Source organism: Carassius carassius, chromosome 18, assembly GCF_963082965.1.
Source record: "Carassius carassius chromosome 18, fCarCar2.1, whole genome shotgun sequence".
NCBI classification, from domain to species: Eukaryota; Metazoa; Chordata; class Actinopteri; order Cypriniformes; family Cyprinidae; genus Carassius; species Carassius carassius.
The window spans coordinates 462934-480166 of NC_081772.1; the positions used below are offsets into that span (position 1 = coordinate 462934).

Sequence of the window (17233 nt, forward strand, 5' to 3'; positions counted from 1 at the left end):
AGGAGAACTGGCCCCCCAAATGAGCCGGCTATCTCCCAAGGTTTTTCTTCATTTTGGTCACCGATGGAGTTTTGGTTCCTTGCCTCTGCTTACTTAGTTGGGGACTCTTGCCTGATTGCAGAAACACTATTGGAAGAGAGCTGAACTGGATAACAATCACTGAATCAATGAACTGACTTTTTCTGGACAAAAGTCTTATCTTCTTGCATTAGACCAGTGGCCTCCAACATGGTGCCCGCGGGCATCTGGTAGCCCGCGTGGAGTCTCTGAGTCGCCCGCCGAGCACGTTCTATAAATTTGAAAATAACATTTCATATACCATTAAAACATAAAATAATTCAATAATTTAAAATATTTAAAATCTGCACGTCTCTCTCTCTCTCTTTCTGCGTCTCGTGCGCACACCTCTCTTGTTCTCTCTGCATATCGCACGGCAGAGGAGCAGCGTTTTAATTATTAGTTAAACAGATATTATGTTGCTTTTCTAATTTTACATGCAAGTATGTAAAGTATGTCATTCAGTCACTATTTCATATTTATGCCGTTGTTCTTTCTCCCTTTCCCCCGTGACTTTGTCTATATCGCGAATATAAGACGACCCCCCATTTTTTAGGACAAAAAAAAGCTTGTCTTATATTCGGGTATATACGGTAATTATATATTCAATAGTCATAATATTTAACAATATTACTGTTTGTTGTTGTATTTTTCAAAACTTGAAACTTTGTGTGTGTGTGCCTATACCAAACAAGTAGCCCTCAAGACTATTTTATCCCTTCAGGGAGCCCTCACTCACAAAAAGGTTGGAGACCCCTGCATTAGACAATATTTTCCTTTTTGATAACCAGTATTGGGTAAAAGGCTATACAAGTCAATTTAAAATTAGATCAATATTCTTCTGCATAGACCCAAAATATACCAAGGCATAGTTAGACCTTCAGTTATTTGGAAAGAGACCATTCATTTAAATACACGTGTTAAGTATGCAGGAGTGCTTAACCCTCCCCCACTGCTCTGTGTGCACTTGGATTTGTTAAATGCAGAGCACAAGTTCCAACTATGGGACACCATATGTCGCCACACTCAAGTAGACTCAGACTACAAGTACCCCTGCATAGCAGCATGTTCAAGCAAAAAATAAAATCCGTTATGCAGACAGAAGTTAGTCACAACCCTTAATTTGAAACCTTTCATTGTGTCCCAAAGTAGCAACTGGAGGTTGGTTAAATGTAAAGTTACTGGTGGCTTGTGTAGAAGCCTGTACTCAGAATGCATAGCCTTACAAAAGAAGTAAAGGAAAGTCAGTTTAGTATAGCCCAAGAAACAAAAGACAACTTCAGACTCTGCAAGGTCAAAACAATAAGACCAATCCATCATGGGGCTTAAGTTTTTATTAAAACTACTAGATTTACATGATCAGAGTAACTTCTCCACTAGAAAGCACAGTCTGCTCACTAGAGATGGTCTTGACATTAGCTTCCCTTCCTGTAAGAGAAAATGTTAGGAGTGTGAAGGCCAATTATATATTCTCAGTTCTAATCAAGTGGGAGCAAGAACTCACTCGTCCTGCCGCAGCTTTGCTCACAGGAGCCAGAAGACGGATGGCACACCGCTGTACTACAGTGGATGAAGATCTGACAGGGAGGAAAGAGGGTCAAGCCAGAATCTATAAAGGAGTAAAGTTAAAGGTTCTAGTAAAAGAGGCATACCGTTTCCTGCAGAGGAGCCAGTGATGTGGGATCAACAAACGTGAACATCTTCACAATAAAGCGCTTGTAGTGGGTTGGGAACTGAAGATCCAGTCACTGGAACCAATGTGGTCAGGTAACGGTCATCCTGATAAGGGCATCTGAGAGGGAAAAGGAGGTTAGAAAAGCCCCACAGTAACTGGATAATCATTGTCATTACTCACCCATCAACCAGAAGGTCCCACTGGGGTAGACTGAGTGGATTGGGGGTGGAAGTTGCCCAGCAGTGTCCCAGCATCAGGACAATGTTGGGGTCAGTCCTCTCCATAATGTGCACCTCAACATACACAGGCTCCCGCAGGACTTTTGTGACGGGATAATCACCATCACTGTAGTAGGACGTGTAGGCCTCATCCCCTGAGGAACACCAGGGGTTAAACACTGCTGCAACCTGGAGTCTAAAGATACTAGGAACACATGGGACAAGACCATACCTTCTGCACACCCTTTGGTGACACACTGGCCATTGGCCAGTCTAAGCTCCACCCTGAGGGGTCCAGGGGCAGCTACTGGTGGAGGTGGAGGAACAGTGTTCACCTCCACAACCAGAGCTTCCACAGAAGTGCCAGAGTACCTACACTGGAAGAGAAGCCTGGACAGACAGTGAGCTTGTAGCATTTGTTGGAGACTACCAAATAAGAACAGCATAGATCACCTACTCAAAAAGTGGCTGTCCCTTGTGATTGAACCAAGTGGTCCAGTCCCCACTTCATACGAGGAGGTCATTCGGTTCTCATACACCACATAACCACTGTCCTCCTGCAAATAGCAACACTGTTAGCATCCAGTCCATCATAGGCCATGCAGAATAAAACCATACGCATCTACTCACCATCACTCTTGTGCCACATGCAGTCACAGGGAACTGGTATACAGCAAAGGAAGGTGTGGACCCCACAGGACTGCAAGCTGGGTCATATCCTCCCAGTAAACTGACTGAATCCAGACTCAGTCGAGGCAGTGTAACATCTCTAGCCACCACTACCACAAACTGACCATCTCTTATACACTGGACAGTCACTGGAACAAAGAGGTACAAGAGCAGGTTAATGTTGAGGATCAGTTTAACTGAGAGCATAACCCTGACTCACTCTTACCTGCCTTCCCATAGTAACACTGCTGTCCACTAAAGCAGCAGTTGATAGCTTCACATTCAGCACTACTGATACCAGGTTGCCCACATTGGATCTGCTCAGAATCAGCTACAGCACATCTGTCCAAAGGCTCAGCCTTCGCTACTGGCTTCTGAAACTGAATCTTCTGAGGAAGCTGCTGATTAGTCTGTTGAACTGGCTGCTGAAGCCGCTGGTCAGTTTGCTGGAGCATCAGAACTTGAGGATTCTGGGGCAGTTTACTCCACTTACCCTTCTTTGGAAGAGCATGACAGAGAGCACACAGTGCTAATACCTGAACCAAACACCAACTTCCAGCCATTGTCCAACACTACTGAGATACTCCACTTTGGTCTTTTTGTATTCTACAGATTTCAGCTAATTAATTATAGTCCCTCAATCTTCATTAACAATTATGATTCTCCAGACTTGCGCAAGTGTGAGCTAATGCAACTGGGTAATTCTCATTGGTTCGTAATACTCAGTTTTCCTTGTTTTTCCCCACATATTAAACCTACTTAATTTTAAATTACATGGTATTATTATTTCTGCCATTTTGAATTCATCCTTGGTTTTATCCTTCATCTGCTGAATCTAATTGTTGATGTTTTGACAATTCTTTATAGTTTTGTACTTTGAAACACATCTTAGGCCACATTTACACATAGCCGGGTATTTAGAGAAACGAATATTTCCCCCCCTCCATTTTCAAAAAAAACATCGTGCACACAACATCGTTTTTAAAAAAGTTGTCGTTTACATCAACCCGCATAAATACGCCGTCGAGCGCCATCATAACTATGCCAAACCTATGGGCGGCAGTGTAGGGAGAAGGATAAAGCCATGCAAGCCAATCAGAATCCTCAAAATCGAGCAACTTCCTGTTCCTTTCAAAACAACACAGACATGGCACGAGGTTCGTTTGTGCAACAGCATCCATGATCAAACAGTAACGTTTACCAAACAAACTCTAAACATAGGGCGCTCACATGACGTTAAGCATTTTCTGGCGCATAATGTGACGTTTGAGAACCTAAAACCCCGTTTCTCCCAGTTGACACGGCAACACATAACCGGCGTTTTCAGAAATCTCCACTTTGGCCGGAGTTTTTAGAAATAATCGTTTTCAGGGATAAAAACGGCGTTTTTGTGTAAATGACAGGCCAAAACGCAGGGAAATATCTGCGTTTTCCCATCGTGTAATCGGGGCCTTAGATTATACAGGCCTGTATCTTCAGACTGGCTCAAAAGAAAGATGGTTGAACATACTTGTAGGGACACAGATGGAATTTAGTAGTCTGTTTCTGACGCGTGCGTTACCTTGAATAAATCAAATCATTGTCCAAAATAAAGTCGGATATGCCAATCCATTTATTGTCCATCTGGCATGGCAAATAACAAAAATAAAATAAAGGAAAAATATAACTTAAACGTAACTTTGTTTCTTCATTAATAAACAAATACTTAATTCAAACAAACTGTTAAGAGGTACGATCACAATTTCCTACACCTTCAACACAGCACAGTCGAAAGCTGTGTCCCAAACTTAATTACATGGACTCCGAAGGGCACATTTGAAGTGCGAATGCGTCACCGCGGGGTGACGAAGTCTGAAGAATTTCGAAAACGACTTCAAATGCACCCTTCATTTCCCATCACAATGAAGTGTACATCTATCACTGTTGCCCATCAATGTTGCTCTTCACTTCTCAGAAGATCCAGCAGCTCTATCAGGGCCATTAAACCATTAAACACCTGTCCAGGGGTCCAGTCTGATCTAGGGAAGAAAGGAAAAGATAAACAGTTTAGAGCAATGACAAAGTAATTAGTAAAATAAATATTGAGATACTTTAGTAAACTATAATAACTACTAATACCATATTGGGGAGAAACTACTAGTTGTCATATTTAAAACCTTTGCTAAAGGGACAGTTCACCCAAAAATAAAAGATTCCAAACCTGGAATAACTTAAGGGTGAGTAAATGATTACAGAACTTTCATTTTTGGCTGAACTGTCGTTTAAGTAAAAGTATTATCTTGTATACTCTAATATACTTAAGGTATTGAGAGTAAAACTGTTGGGTAGTTTAATCTACAACAATTCATCATGTTGTAAAAGACCATATTTTTGTAGTGCTGCTGTCCTGTGAGAAAGAAAAAAAAACGTAGTACTTTATATTTGTACGAGTATGCTTAACGAATGTACTTTCTTACAGTTTTGAAAATGAAAGTAACAACATTTATTGTGAAAATATTAATACATCATTGCTAACTATATGAAAGACTGCATCTGCAGCAGCAGCAGTACTGGGACCGGTTAAACAGAGCACTGGTCAGCTGTCACAGATACCACTGAACATTAAACTTTACTATGCTCCTTCGTGGACTTCGGAGACTCTTCGAAGTCCGTGTCCTTCGAAGTGTGCTCACTCAACTTTGGGACACAGCTAAAAAGTTGTTTGACCTTCCATTGCGCACCTGTAACTCATCAGCGGTTGGCTTAAATGTACTCAAAAATACTCATATGCACTCTAGTGTCACAAACACAAATTACAATGAAATGGCTCCAACAATACTAATGACTACATTGAAGCTGAGTGATACCTGAATCCTATCCCAGCCATAGCTTCTCTATTCTTTAATGCTGCATTACAATAATTCAAATGCTGTCAATCATATTATAATTGATGTGCTTTTAATATCCTGCATTCATTGTGCAGACCCTTTTCCCATTTAGCGCCTAAACTCTGGAACAATCTACCTAGCAGTGTTCAGCAGGCAAACACAGTCTGTCAGTTTAGTTCGAGATTAAAGACCTATCAATTTAACCTGGTTTACACATAATACACTGTCACTTTTCTATAATTCAAATCTGTTAAAGGATGGTTAAGCTGCATTAATCAGGTCAACCAGAACCGGGAACGCTTCCCATAGCACTCAGTGTACAGTACTGCTACATTGTATGAAGAACGGCATCTACGCTAATATTAGTTTGTTTAATTCTTATTCAGGGGTCACTGTAGCCACACGGATCCAGGTTCTATCCAGACCAGATGGTGGATCAGCACCTAGAGACGACCTCTACAGCCCTGAATGTCAGCGGAGACCATGTCAACTCGATGAGCCATAGATGCAGATCCCTTGTGAAGCCTTCGTCGACCATCAACTTTGCAGACCGCGCAGACTCAAGAGTTAATGCAAGTGCACGCACGGTATTAATGCTTGCAGACTTGACACACTCATATTTAATATATTTCAAATCAGCAACACAGTCTGAGGTGAACTGTCACATGAATGTTTTCTATGACGCTCAAATTGCGTTAAAACATATTTTACATAGACAATAAAAGAAATGGACACAGCGACCCCATTTGATTCAACGGAGACAAGTGAAGTCAATTAGAAGCATGCACTTCCTGGGGGTCGAGCGTACTGCACAGACTCAAACTGAGCTTCTTCTAATCGCTGTGCCAAGAGAAATCTGAATCACCCACAGAATCTTGCAGACGTTGTTGAATAATTTTTCCTATTGCTGTTATGGACTCTCTATGGGCTTCTCCCTTGACTTCATGCCTCCACGTCCCCCCGATTGCCTCATAGACAGTAAAAGATTGCCTGTGAGCTTCTCCTCCTGTCCATACGGTAATTTCTCTTCTGTGCGACAGAGATGCAATCGTTAGCCAATTTTTACAAAATGTAACAGCCATAACGTAAAGTAATAGGGCCTTTTATACATTTTCGTCTTTCTTTAGAAATAATGAATGGACAAATGGAGTTTTAAAACGCCTCAGATGTAAAGTTATTCGCTGTCAAAGTGACGCCAAAATGAATGGGAGTCAATGGAATGCTACCAGCAGGTGGGGGTCCGCTAGCCAATGGCGGCGCCCGGGGATGCTTCAATAAAATATGAAACCCTGCCCCCCTGATATTTTAGGTTGATCCAGCTAGCACGCATGTGCAGTCTCAAGCGCGTGTCATGTTTTTATGGCAACCAGTGAGGGACACTTCAACCGTCAAACCGCACTTTACATTTTCTCCCATTTTTATAATAATATAAATGAACAGTTTAATCTTAAAGTTTTATTGGTCAGATTCAGACTTGATGCAGAGACGAGAGCACAGAGATGATAGCAAATAAATAACGTCAGCGGCCATGGCACTGAACGAGCGATCGTTATTATAGTTCAAAAGGGCAAACAATCAAAGTTATTATGCTAATTAACTCGAGTCAGAATATACATGTGCACAGTTGCATTTGTCATCCGTCACCGTGACATCAAGTGGACTTTTGAAGCTGAAATAATGAGTGGATTCAGCTTGGACTTGGAATAACGAGAGGAATAGCATGGATAACTTTCTTGTTGGAGGATTGTAATGCATCACAGGCAGTCAGGTACAAGGAAGAGAGACTATGGCTCCTTAAATTAGGTAACACAAAAAGTTGTATTTTTCGCAACAGGTTTATTGACTTGTAATAGAAGAGGTGGAATATGTGACGATCGGGTCCAGTCGGGTCTGTGTCTTCCCAGCAGGTTCGGGTCCAGCTTTCAAATAATAGACGGGTCCGGGTCAGGGCTGAGTAGGCATTTCTCGGATCTACACAGGTCTGGGTCCAGGTTTTGGGTTCGGGCACAAGTCTTTGGACCCGTGAAGACCTCTTCTCTGTTGCAGCCTGGAATTAAAGCACGCCATACTGGTTTTGTCTGGTCAGAGGAGAACTGGCCCCCAAATGAGTCTGATTTCTCCCAAGGTTTTTCTTCATTTCGGTCACCGATGGATTTTTGGTTCCCTGCCTCTGCTTACTTAGCTGGAGACTCTTGCCTGATTGCACAAACACTATTGGAAAAGAGCTGAACTGGATAACAATCACTGAATCAATGAACGGACTTTATCTGGAAAAAATTTCTCTTCTTGCATTAGACAATATTTTCCTGTTTGACAATCAGTATTGTGTCAAGGGCTATACAAAAAAGCAATTTGACACTGGAAGGTCAATATTCTTCTGTACAACACCAAAATATACCATGGCATAATTTAGCCCTTCACTCATTTGGAAATAGATCATTAATTTAAATACACGGTTTTAAGTATCCAGGAGTGTTATCTAAAAAACAAACAAAAAAAAAAAAAACACCTGTATCCCCATATGTAAAACAGTGGGCTAGTTTTTCATTAAGATGCTCTTTTAAAACATCCATCATTATATATACACACACATTTGTAATATATTGAACTACTGGTTTCGTCTGGTCAGAGGAGAACTGGCCCCCAACTGAGCCTGGTTTCTCCCAAGGTTTTTCCCTCCATTCTGTCACCGATAGAGTTTCGGTTCCTTGGCCGCGGTCTCCTCCGGCTTGCTTAGTTAGGGTAACTTCATCTACAGTGATATCATTGACTTGATTGCAAGTTACTGCACAGACACCATTTAAACTGAACAGATGACACCACTGAATTCAATAAACTGTGGTTAACGGTCATTTTGACAGATTTCTTGTTGTTCAGTTGCTTTAACGCAACACATTGTTTAAAGCACTATATAAATAAAGGGGACTTGACAAGTCCATCATGGTGTGTCAAAATGTTTATTAAAACCACTAGATTCACATGATCAGAATAACTTCTCCACTAGAAACCACAGTCTGCTCACTAGAGATGGTCTTGACATGAGTGTCCCTTCCTGTAAGAAATGTTAGAAATGTGAAGGGAAATCATGAAAGATCCTCAGTTCCTCTAGTCAAGAGCAAGAACTCACTCGTCCTGCCGCAGCTTTGCTCACAGGAGCCAGAAGACGGATGGCACACCGCTGTACTACAGTGGATGAAGATCTGACAGGGAGGAAGGAGGGTCAAGTCAGAATCTATAAAGGAGTAAAGTTAAAGGTTCTAGTAAAAGAGGCATACAGTTTCCTGCAGAGGAGCCAGTGATGTGGGATCCACAAACGTGAACATCTTCACAATAAAGCGCTTGTAGTGGGTTGGGAACTGAAGACCAGAAGATCCAGTCACTGGAACCAATGTGGTCAGGTAACGGTCATCCTGATAAGGGCATCTGAAAGGGAAAGAGGTTAGAAAAGCCCCAGACTAACTGGATAAACATTGTCATTACTCACCCATCAACCAGAAGGTCCCACTGGGGTAGACTGAGTGGATTGGGGGTGGAAGTTGCCCAGCAGTGTCCCAGCATCAGGACAATGTTGGGGTCAGTCCTCTCCATAATGTGCACCTCAACATACACAGGCTCCCGCAGGACTTTTGTGACGGGATAATCAGCGTCACTGTAGTAGGACGTGTAGGCCTCATCCCCTGAGGAACACCAGGGGTTAAACACTGCTGCAACCTGGAGTCTAAAGATACTAGGAACACATGGGACAAGACCATACCTTCTGCACACCCTTTGGTGACACACTGGCCATTGGCCAGTCTAAGCTCCACCCTGAGGGGTCCAGGGGCAGCTACTGGTGGAGGTGGAGGAACAGTGTTCACCTCCACAACCAGAGCTTCCACAGAAGTGCCGGAGTACCTACACTGGAAGAGAAGCCTGGACAGACAGTGAGCTTGTAGCATTTGTTGGAGACTACCAAATAAGAACAGCATAGATCACCTACTCAAAGTGGCTGTCCCTTGTGATTGAACCAAGTGGTCCAGTCCCCACTTCATACGAGGAGGTCATTCGGTTCTCATACACCACATAACCACTGTCCTCCTGCAAATAGCAACACTGTTGGCATCCAGTCCATCATAGGCCATGCAGAATAAAACCATACGCATCTACTCACCATCACTCTTGTGCCACATGCAGTCACAGGGAACTGGTATACAGCAAAGGAAGGTGTGGACCCCACAGGACTGCAAGCTGGGTCATATCCTCCCAGTAAACTGACTGAATCCAGACTCAGTCGAGGCAGTGTAACATCTCTAGCCACCACCACCACAAACTGACCATCTCTTATACACTGGACAGTCACTGGAATAAAGGGGTACAAGGGCAGGTTAATGTTGAGGATCAGTTTAACTGAGAGCAGAACCCTGACTCACTCTTACCTGCCTTCCCATAGTAACACTGCTGTCCACTAAAGCAGCAGTTGATAGCTTCACATTCAGCACTACTGATACCAGGTTGCCCACATTGGATCTGCTCAGAATCAGCTACAGCACATCTGTCCAAAGGCTCAGCCTTCGCTACTGGCTTCTGAAACTGAATCTTCTGAGGAAACTGCTGATTAGTCTGTTGAACTGGCTGCTGAAGCCGCTGGTCAGTTTGCTGGAGCATCAGAACTTGAGGATTCTGGGGCAGTTTACTCCACTTACCCTTCTTTGGAAGAGCATGACAGAGAGCACACAGTGCTAATACCTGAACCAACCACCAACTTCCAGCCATTGTCCAACACTACTGAGATACTCCACGACTAATCAGATTATTGAGAAACTGCACTTTGGTCTTTTTGTACTCTACAGATTTCAGCTAATTAGTTATAGTCCCTCCCTCTTCATTAACAATCATGATTCTCCAGACTTGCGCAAGTGTGAGCTCATCAGTGTTGCCAGATCTCGCAAGACAAATAAGCAACCAGGCCTGTGAAAACAAGTCCAAAACAAGCGACTTTTTCTACTGAACCCCCCTAGGTTCTGGGAAGATGAAAATAAATAAACTGTGTGCACGGTTTTACAATTCGAGTGGACGGATTTTAAACTGTGGGTACAGATTGTCAATTTACATCCATGTGGACAGATTGGTAAACTGCACACACGATACACTTTATTTATTTTTCTCCCCCTTGAGCTTCAGGACAATGACCACAAGAGGGAGTTAAACTACCTTTTAACATTAAAAAACTGATGGGATATCAAATATACACTGATTAATCCGAGTACATTATATACACAGTAAACATCTGATAATTAAAATTTACACACACAAATAAATATCATCCTGAATTCACAAATTCTTTATTTATTATTGCATAATAAAAACTCTCCTACAGTCCAGTCAGTCACCATCAGTCGCAACTCGCGCGCATTTATTTAAAGTTTACGTCACTCACTGATGACGTTTTCCTAACCAGAAAAAAAACAGATTGCCCTGCTCTGCCTCTGATTGGCTAGTACTCGTTGCCATCTGGGTCAGAGCCAATTAGAAGCAGGATGTGGGTGGGAAAAAACTCTCCTGTGTGTATGAGTGAACAGGCTAGAACTCCTACTTTTAAATAACATATAGAAAATATCTGCTTGATAACTTATTATGGAGCTGGGAACAAGCCCAAATAAGCATCTACACTTTAGAAACAAGCCCAAAAGAATGCTACCCGCGACTACCAATATTTGTAATCGACTTTACAGAAAAACAAGCCCAAAGTCGCGTATATTAAGCAGACTTCTTCTGTACAGCCCCAAAATATACCATGGCATAATTTAGCCCTTCACTCATTTGGAAGTAGACCATTAATTTAAATACACGTTTTAAGTATCCAGGAGCGGTATAAAAAAATAAATAAAAAACACACTGCTCTGTGTGCACTTGGATTCATTAAATGCAGAGCACAAGTTGCAACTATGGGACACCATACTTGGCCACACACTGAAGTAAACTCAGACTACTAGTACCCCTGCATGGCATAGCAGCATGTTCTCAAGCACAATCAAAAGAAGAGAAAAAAACTTATGCAGACAGATGTTAGTCATAAACCTTAATTTGAAACCTTGCATTGTGTCCCAGGGTAGCAACCAGTGGCGGACTGGGACAGTAAATTAGGCCGGGAATTTTACTCCACCCCAGGCCACCTGTGTTGCTGCAGTCACCACCCAATTCATGTGTTCACCAGACTGCTAAACTCTTTGGCTCTTTCAGTTGTTTGAATTGGGTTATACTGAAATAAATCAAAATCTTTAGACTGTGGACAGGTAAAATAATCAAAGTATCAAGAAGCATCAAGGCATTCACTGTCTCGATCATCTTTCCCTTAATCCCCTTAACCCCCCCTCCCTCTCTCTGCAATATGAAATAAGCACTTTCAATAACATACAATTGATGACCTGCATAATTAATATGTCCCATTGATCACAGTCCTCTTACTGATGATCTTATAAATCATAAAAGCACCCATTTTTCTAAGATTATAGTCAGCATGTTTAGTTTTGCTAATAGCTTAAACTTTACCTGAAGGTTCCTGCTCTGACTCAAAAGCTGAACTGTCCACCCTCTCGTTCAACAGCAGGAGCACTAGTGCTACTGTTGCTTCCTTCGTTACCTTCAAAATAAATAAGCATTGTACACTAGGCTACATATTGTAGGCTAGAAATGAAAAAATCTATTTCTGGTCAGTTATGGCACAAAAAAAAAAAAAAAAACTGTATCCCCATATGTAAAACAGTGTGCTAGTTTTTCATTAAGATGCGCTTTTAAAACATCTATTATATACACTTGTAATATATTGAATTGTTGGTTTCTTCTGGTCAGAGGAGAACTGGCCCCCAACTGAGCCTGGTTTCTCCCAAGGTTTTTCCCTCCATTCTGTCACCGATAGAGTTTCGGTTCCTTGCCGCTGTCGCCTCTGGCTTGCTTAGTTGGGGTCACTTCATTTACAGTGATATCATTGACTTGATTGCAAGTTACTGCACAGACACCATTTAAAAATGACACCACTGAATTCAATAAACTGTGGTTAACGGTCATTTTGACACAGATTTCTTAATGTTGTTCAGTTTACTTTAACGTAACGCATTGTTTAAAGCGCTATATAAATAAAGGGTACTTGACAAGTCCATCATGGTGTGTCAAAATGTTTATTAAAACCACTAGATTCACATGATCAGAATAACTTCTCCACTAGAAACCACAGTCTGCTCACTAGAGATGGTCTTGACATGAGTGTCCCTTCCTGTAAGAAAAATGTTAGAAATGTGAAGGGAAATCATGAAAGATCCTCAGTTCCTCTAGTCAAGAGCAAGAACTCACTCGTCCTGCCGCAGCTTTGCTCACAGGAGCCAGAAGACGGATGGCACACCGCTGTACTACAGTGGATGAAGATCTGACAGGGAGGAAGGAGGGTCAAGTCAGAATCTATAAAAGAGTAAAGTTAAAGGTTCTAGTAAAAGAGGCATACAGTTTCCTGCAGAGGAGCCAGTGATGTGGGATCCACAAACGTGAACATCTTCACAATAAAGCGCTTGTAGTGGGTTGGGAACTGAAGACCAGAAGATCCAGTCACTGGAACCAATGTGGTCAGGTAACGGTCATCCTGATAAGGGCATCTGAAAGGGAAAGAGGTTAGAAAAGCCCCAGACTAACTGGATAAACATTGTCATTACTCACCCATCAACCAGAAGGTCCCACTGGGGTAGACTGAGTGGATTGGGGGTGGAAGTTGCCCAGCAGTGTCCCAGCATCAGGACAATGTTGGGGTCCGTCCTCTCCATAATGTGCACCTCAACATACACAGGCTCCCGCAGGACTTTTGTGACAGGATAATCAGCGTCACTGTAGTAGGACGTGTAGGCCTCATCCCCTGAGGAACACCAGGGGTTAAACACTGCTGCAACCTGGAGTCTAAAGATACTAGGAACACATGGGACAAGACCATACCTTCTGCACACCCTTTGGTGACACACTGGCCATTGGCCAGTCTAAGCTCCACCCTGAGGGGTCCAGGGGCAGCTACTGGTGGAGGTGGAGGAACAGTGTTCACCTCCACAACCAGAGCTTCCACAGAAGTGCCAGAGTACCTACACTGGAAGAGAAGCCTGGACAGACAGTGAGCTTGTAGCATTTGTTGGAGACTACCAAATAAGAACAGCATAGATCACCTACTCAAAGTGGCTGTCCCTTGTGATTGAACCAAGTGGTCCAGTCCCCACTTCATACGAGGAGGTCATTCGGTTCTCATACACCACATAACCACTGTCCTCCTGCAAATAGCAACACTGTTAGCATCCAGTCCATCATAGGCCATGCAGAATAAAACCATACGCATCTACTCACCATCACTCTTGTGCCACATGCAGTCACAGGGAACTGGTATACAGCAAAGGAAGGTGTGGACCCCACAGGACTGCAAGCTGGGTCATATCCTCCCAGTAAACTGACTGAATCCAGACTCAGTCGAGGCAGTGTAACATCTCTAGCCACCACTACCACAAACTGACCATCTCTTATACACTGGACAGTCACTGGAACAAAGAGGTACAAGAGCAGGTTAATGTTGAGGATCAGTTTAACTGAGAGCATAACCCTGACTCACTCTTACCTGCCTTCCCATAGTAACACTGCTGTCCACTAAAGCAGCAGTTGATAGCTTCACATTCAGCACTACTGATACCAGGTTGCCCACATTGGATCTGCTCAGAATCAGCTACAGCACATCTGTCCAAAGGCTCAGCCTTCGCTACTGGCTTCTGAAACTGAATCTTCTGAGGAAGCTGCTGATTAGTCTGTTGAACTGGCTGCTGAAGCCGCTGGTCAGTTTGCTGGAGCATCAGAACTTGAGGATTCTGGGGCAGTTTACTCCACTTACCCTTCTTTGGAAGAGCATGACAGAGAGCACACAGTGCTAATACCTGAACCAAACACCAACTTACAGCCATTGTTCAACAACTAATCACACTACTGAGAAACTGCACATTGGTCTTTTTGTACTCTACAGATTTCAGCTAATTAGTTATAGTCCCTCAATCTTCATTAACAATCATGATTCTCCAGACTTGTGCAAGTGTGAGCTCATCAGTGTTGCCAGATCTCGCAAGACAAATAAGCAACCAGGCCTGTGAAAACAAGTCCAAAACAAGCGACTTTTTCTACTGAACCCCCCTAGGTTCTGGGAAGATGAAAATAAATAAACTGTGTGCACGATTTTACAATTCGAGGGGACGGATTTTAAACTGTGGGTACAGATTAGGCGTTTCTCAATGTCAAGGAAGGATCCTCGGAAGCCAGTATTTCGAGGATGCTACGTCATCGACATCCGTCAAAGGACTGTTCCAATGTCGAGGATCCTCAGAATTTCTACCAAGGACTGAGTACTTCGTTTGAAAAATATCCCATACACAGGAAAGGATGCATATGTGTATCCTTCACGCTCTCAAATCACCCACAATCCTATGCGCGCAGCTTTGCTATCTTGTTCAAAAATTCAAAAATGTCGAACGTTAGCGGAGTCGGAGCGTTAACGGTTTTTATTTACGTTACTAAACATTTGTTATAACTGTTGTAAATATAAGTAAAGTTTAATGTTTAAATGCCAGTACAAATGACTACCATATTGATATTGTAAATTATACAAATACAAATGGTTAACTGAACCGGACCTGTCATTTAACAATTGGTTGCGTCATCTGCATTTCTTTTAGAAATAACTAGTTAAGTTGTCCAAAGTAATTTAACGATACCATTCACAGCGTTATTCAAACGGACCTTTTCACTGATGTAATGACGCAATGACGTGCACTTGCTAACCTGTTCCATTTACGTGTTCTCCGAATGCTTAAGAGGAGTCTCGCCTAGCCTCTGAAGGAAGTGACTTGGAAGGACCAGTCCTGCCAAGGAAGTATCCTTGACATTGAGAAACGCCTATTGTCAATTTACATCCATGTGGACAGATGATTGGTAAACTGCACACACGGTACAGTTTATTTATTTTTCTCCCCCTTGAGCTTCAGGACAATGACCACAAGAGGGAGTTAAACCACCTTTTAACATTATTTGACATTACAAAACTGATAGGATATCAAATATAGACTGATTATTCCGAGTACATTATATACACAGTAAACATCTGATAATTAAAATTTGCACACACAAATAAATATCATCCTGAATTCATGAATTGTTTTATTATTGCATAATAAAAACTCTCCTAGAGTCCAGTCAGTCACCATCAGTCGCAACTCGCGCGCATTTATTTAAAGTTTACGTCACTCACTGACGACGTTTTCCTAACCAGAAAAAAAACAGATTGCCCTGCTCTGCCTCTGATTGGCTAGTACTCGTTGCCATCTGGGTCAGAGCCAATTAGAAGCAGGATGTGGGTGGGAAAAAACTCTGTCTCCTGTGTGTATGTGTGAACAGGCTAGAACTCCTACGTTTAAATAACATATATAAAATATCTGCTTGATAACTTATTATGGAGCTGGGAACAAGCCCAAATAAGCATCTACACTTTAGAAACAAGCCCCAAAAAATGGTACCCGTGACCATAGACATATAAATACCTAGACGCCTCATTGGCCGCTCGACTGCACGTCAACGTCGCTGCCATCTTGGTGCGGGCATCTTTTCCATCATTCTCATAAGTGGAATCGAGAAAATGCCTCAGTCGTGTGCTGCTTGAGGCTGTACAAACCGCCGCACAATTGAAAATAAGTCTCGGAGAATTACTTTTCACAGGTAAGACTGAAAAGTTGTTGTCTGACACGGATCTGGTTGTATTTGGTCAATAAAACATTATGTAGACAAAACTTGACAGTAATGGACCGTCGGAGTCACACTGTTAATAGCGAAGTTAGCGATATCGATATTTTGTTGCTGAGTTGAGGAACTCAGAAATTTTACACTCTTTATTTTATAGTTTTAGCATATGGTAAATTATATATGGTAAATCGCCCGTAATCGAGATATTCATTTATATTGCCGTTTTTTTCTGTGCTGCCATAACGTTACTCGTTTTGACGAAGCGACATGAATCTAATTTAATTAGTTGGCTAGCTAACTCTTTTCACACACTGAAGGTTTCCCAAAAACATACAGTTGAGGAGGCAGTGGGAAGTAGATTTAATTGTGAGGATTAGGGATGGAGCTAAACCATCGATTTTCAGTTTCCCCCGTCATCTACAAAGAGTAGGTTTTATGGTCACTGGTTTATAATTATTTGATAGCTTGTCATTAAATAGCTAGTGACATTATTTAATATTTATTTTAGCCTGTGGAAACCGGGAAAACAAAGACCTCAAGGAAAGCTGAGGAGAGTTGGTCAGTGGACTGTTCTCAGGATTTCCAATAGTTCGACCCTCCTCTGCCTAATGTTGTGAGTATTTGTACTTGTTAAGACTAGAACAACTCTGAGCATTATGACTGTGGTCTTATTAAATCATATCTGTTTCTTTCTGCCACTGTTTTCAGACACATTCGCATATACACCTGCACACATTGAATGATATACATGGGTCAAAGACGAGATGTCACCATTTTGTTGTCTTCATCAAATTACATTTACAATTGTCATTTTTAAATGCATAAAAACATCTTAAATGCAAGTAAATTGTCTACTTTCATATTTAAATAATGTTTGAGACCATAAAATGTCAAAATATTGGAAAATGAAACTATTGGAAACACTTTTTGCCCTTGACCCACAGTCAGACACAAACACTGTGATAGCAGTGGGA

The 17233-nt window shown here is 42.1% G+C and overlaps 2 protein-coding genes and 1 pseudogene across 2 annotated transcripts; all 3 read right to left on the reverse strand.

Annotated features, from left to right (window-relative positions):
- Positions 1-1387: 1387 nt before the first annotated feature.
- Positions 1388-3195, reverse strand: LOC132092032 (zona pellucida sperm-binding protein 4-like; annotated as a pseudogene).
- Positions 3196-8424: 5229 nt separating this feature from the next.
- LOC132092031 (zona pellucida sperm-binding protein 4-like) lies at positions 8425-10245 on the reverse strand. The gene is made up of 8 exons (XM_059498086.1): positions 9902-10245; positions 9637-9824; positions 9466-9563; positions 9241-9398; positions 8971-9163; positions 8762-8909; positions 8614-8686; positions 8425-8538 (listed from the first exon to the last, which is right to left on the reverse strand). The coding sequence occupies exons 1-8, from the start codon at positions 10236-10238 to the stop codon at positions 8462-8464; spliced, it is 1272 nt and encodes a 423-aa protein (XP_059354069.1). The 5' UTR covers positions 10239-10245; the 3' UTR covers positions 8425-8461.
- Positions 10246-12621: 2376 nt separating this feature from the next.
- On the reverse strand, positions 12622-14452 carry LOC132092034 (zona pellucida sperm-binding protein 4-like). The gene is made up of 8 exons (XM_059498088.1): positions 14101-14452; positions 13836-14023; positions 13665-13762; positions 13440-13597; positions 13170-13362; positions 12961-13108; positions 12813-12885; positions 12622-12735 (listed from the first exon to the last, which is right to left on the reverse strand). The coding sequence occupies exons 1-8, from the start codon at positions 14435-14437 to the stop codon at positions 12659-12661; spliced, it is 1272 nt and encodes a 423-aa protein (XP_059354071.1). The 5' UTR covers positions 14438-14452; the 3' UTR covers positions 12622-12658.
- Positions 14453-17233: the final 2781 nt, after the last annotated feature.

Excerpts from the sequence above, each read along its gene's own strand:
- LOC132092031 (XM_059498086.1), bottom strand. The coding sequence starts at position 10,238 with ATGGCTGGAAGTTGGTGGTTGGTTCAGGTATTAGCACTGTGTGCTCTC. Across the intron at positions 9,564-9,636 it reads CATGTGGCACAAGAGTGATG|GAGGACAGTGGTTATGTGGT; the intron begins GTGAGTAGATGC and ends TGCTATTTGCAG. Across the intron at positions 9,164-9,240 it reads CACCAAAGGGTGTGCAGAAG|GGGATGAGGCCTACACGTCC; the intron begins GTATGGTCTTGT and ends GGTGTTCCTCAG.
- LOC132092034 (XM_059498088.1), bottom strand. The coding sequence starts at position 14,437 with ATGGCTGTAAGTTGGTGTTTGGTTCAGGTATTAGCACTGTGTGCTCTC. Across the intron at positions 12,886-12,960 it reads TGGCTCCTCTGCAGGAAACT|ATCTTCATCCACTGTAGTAC; the intron begins GTATGCCTCTTT and ends CCTCCCTGTCAG. Across the intron at positions 12,736-12,812 it reads GCAAAGCTGCGGCAGGACGA|GAAGGGACACTCATGTCAAG; the intron begins GTGAGTTCTTGC and ends TTTTTCTTACAG.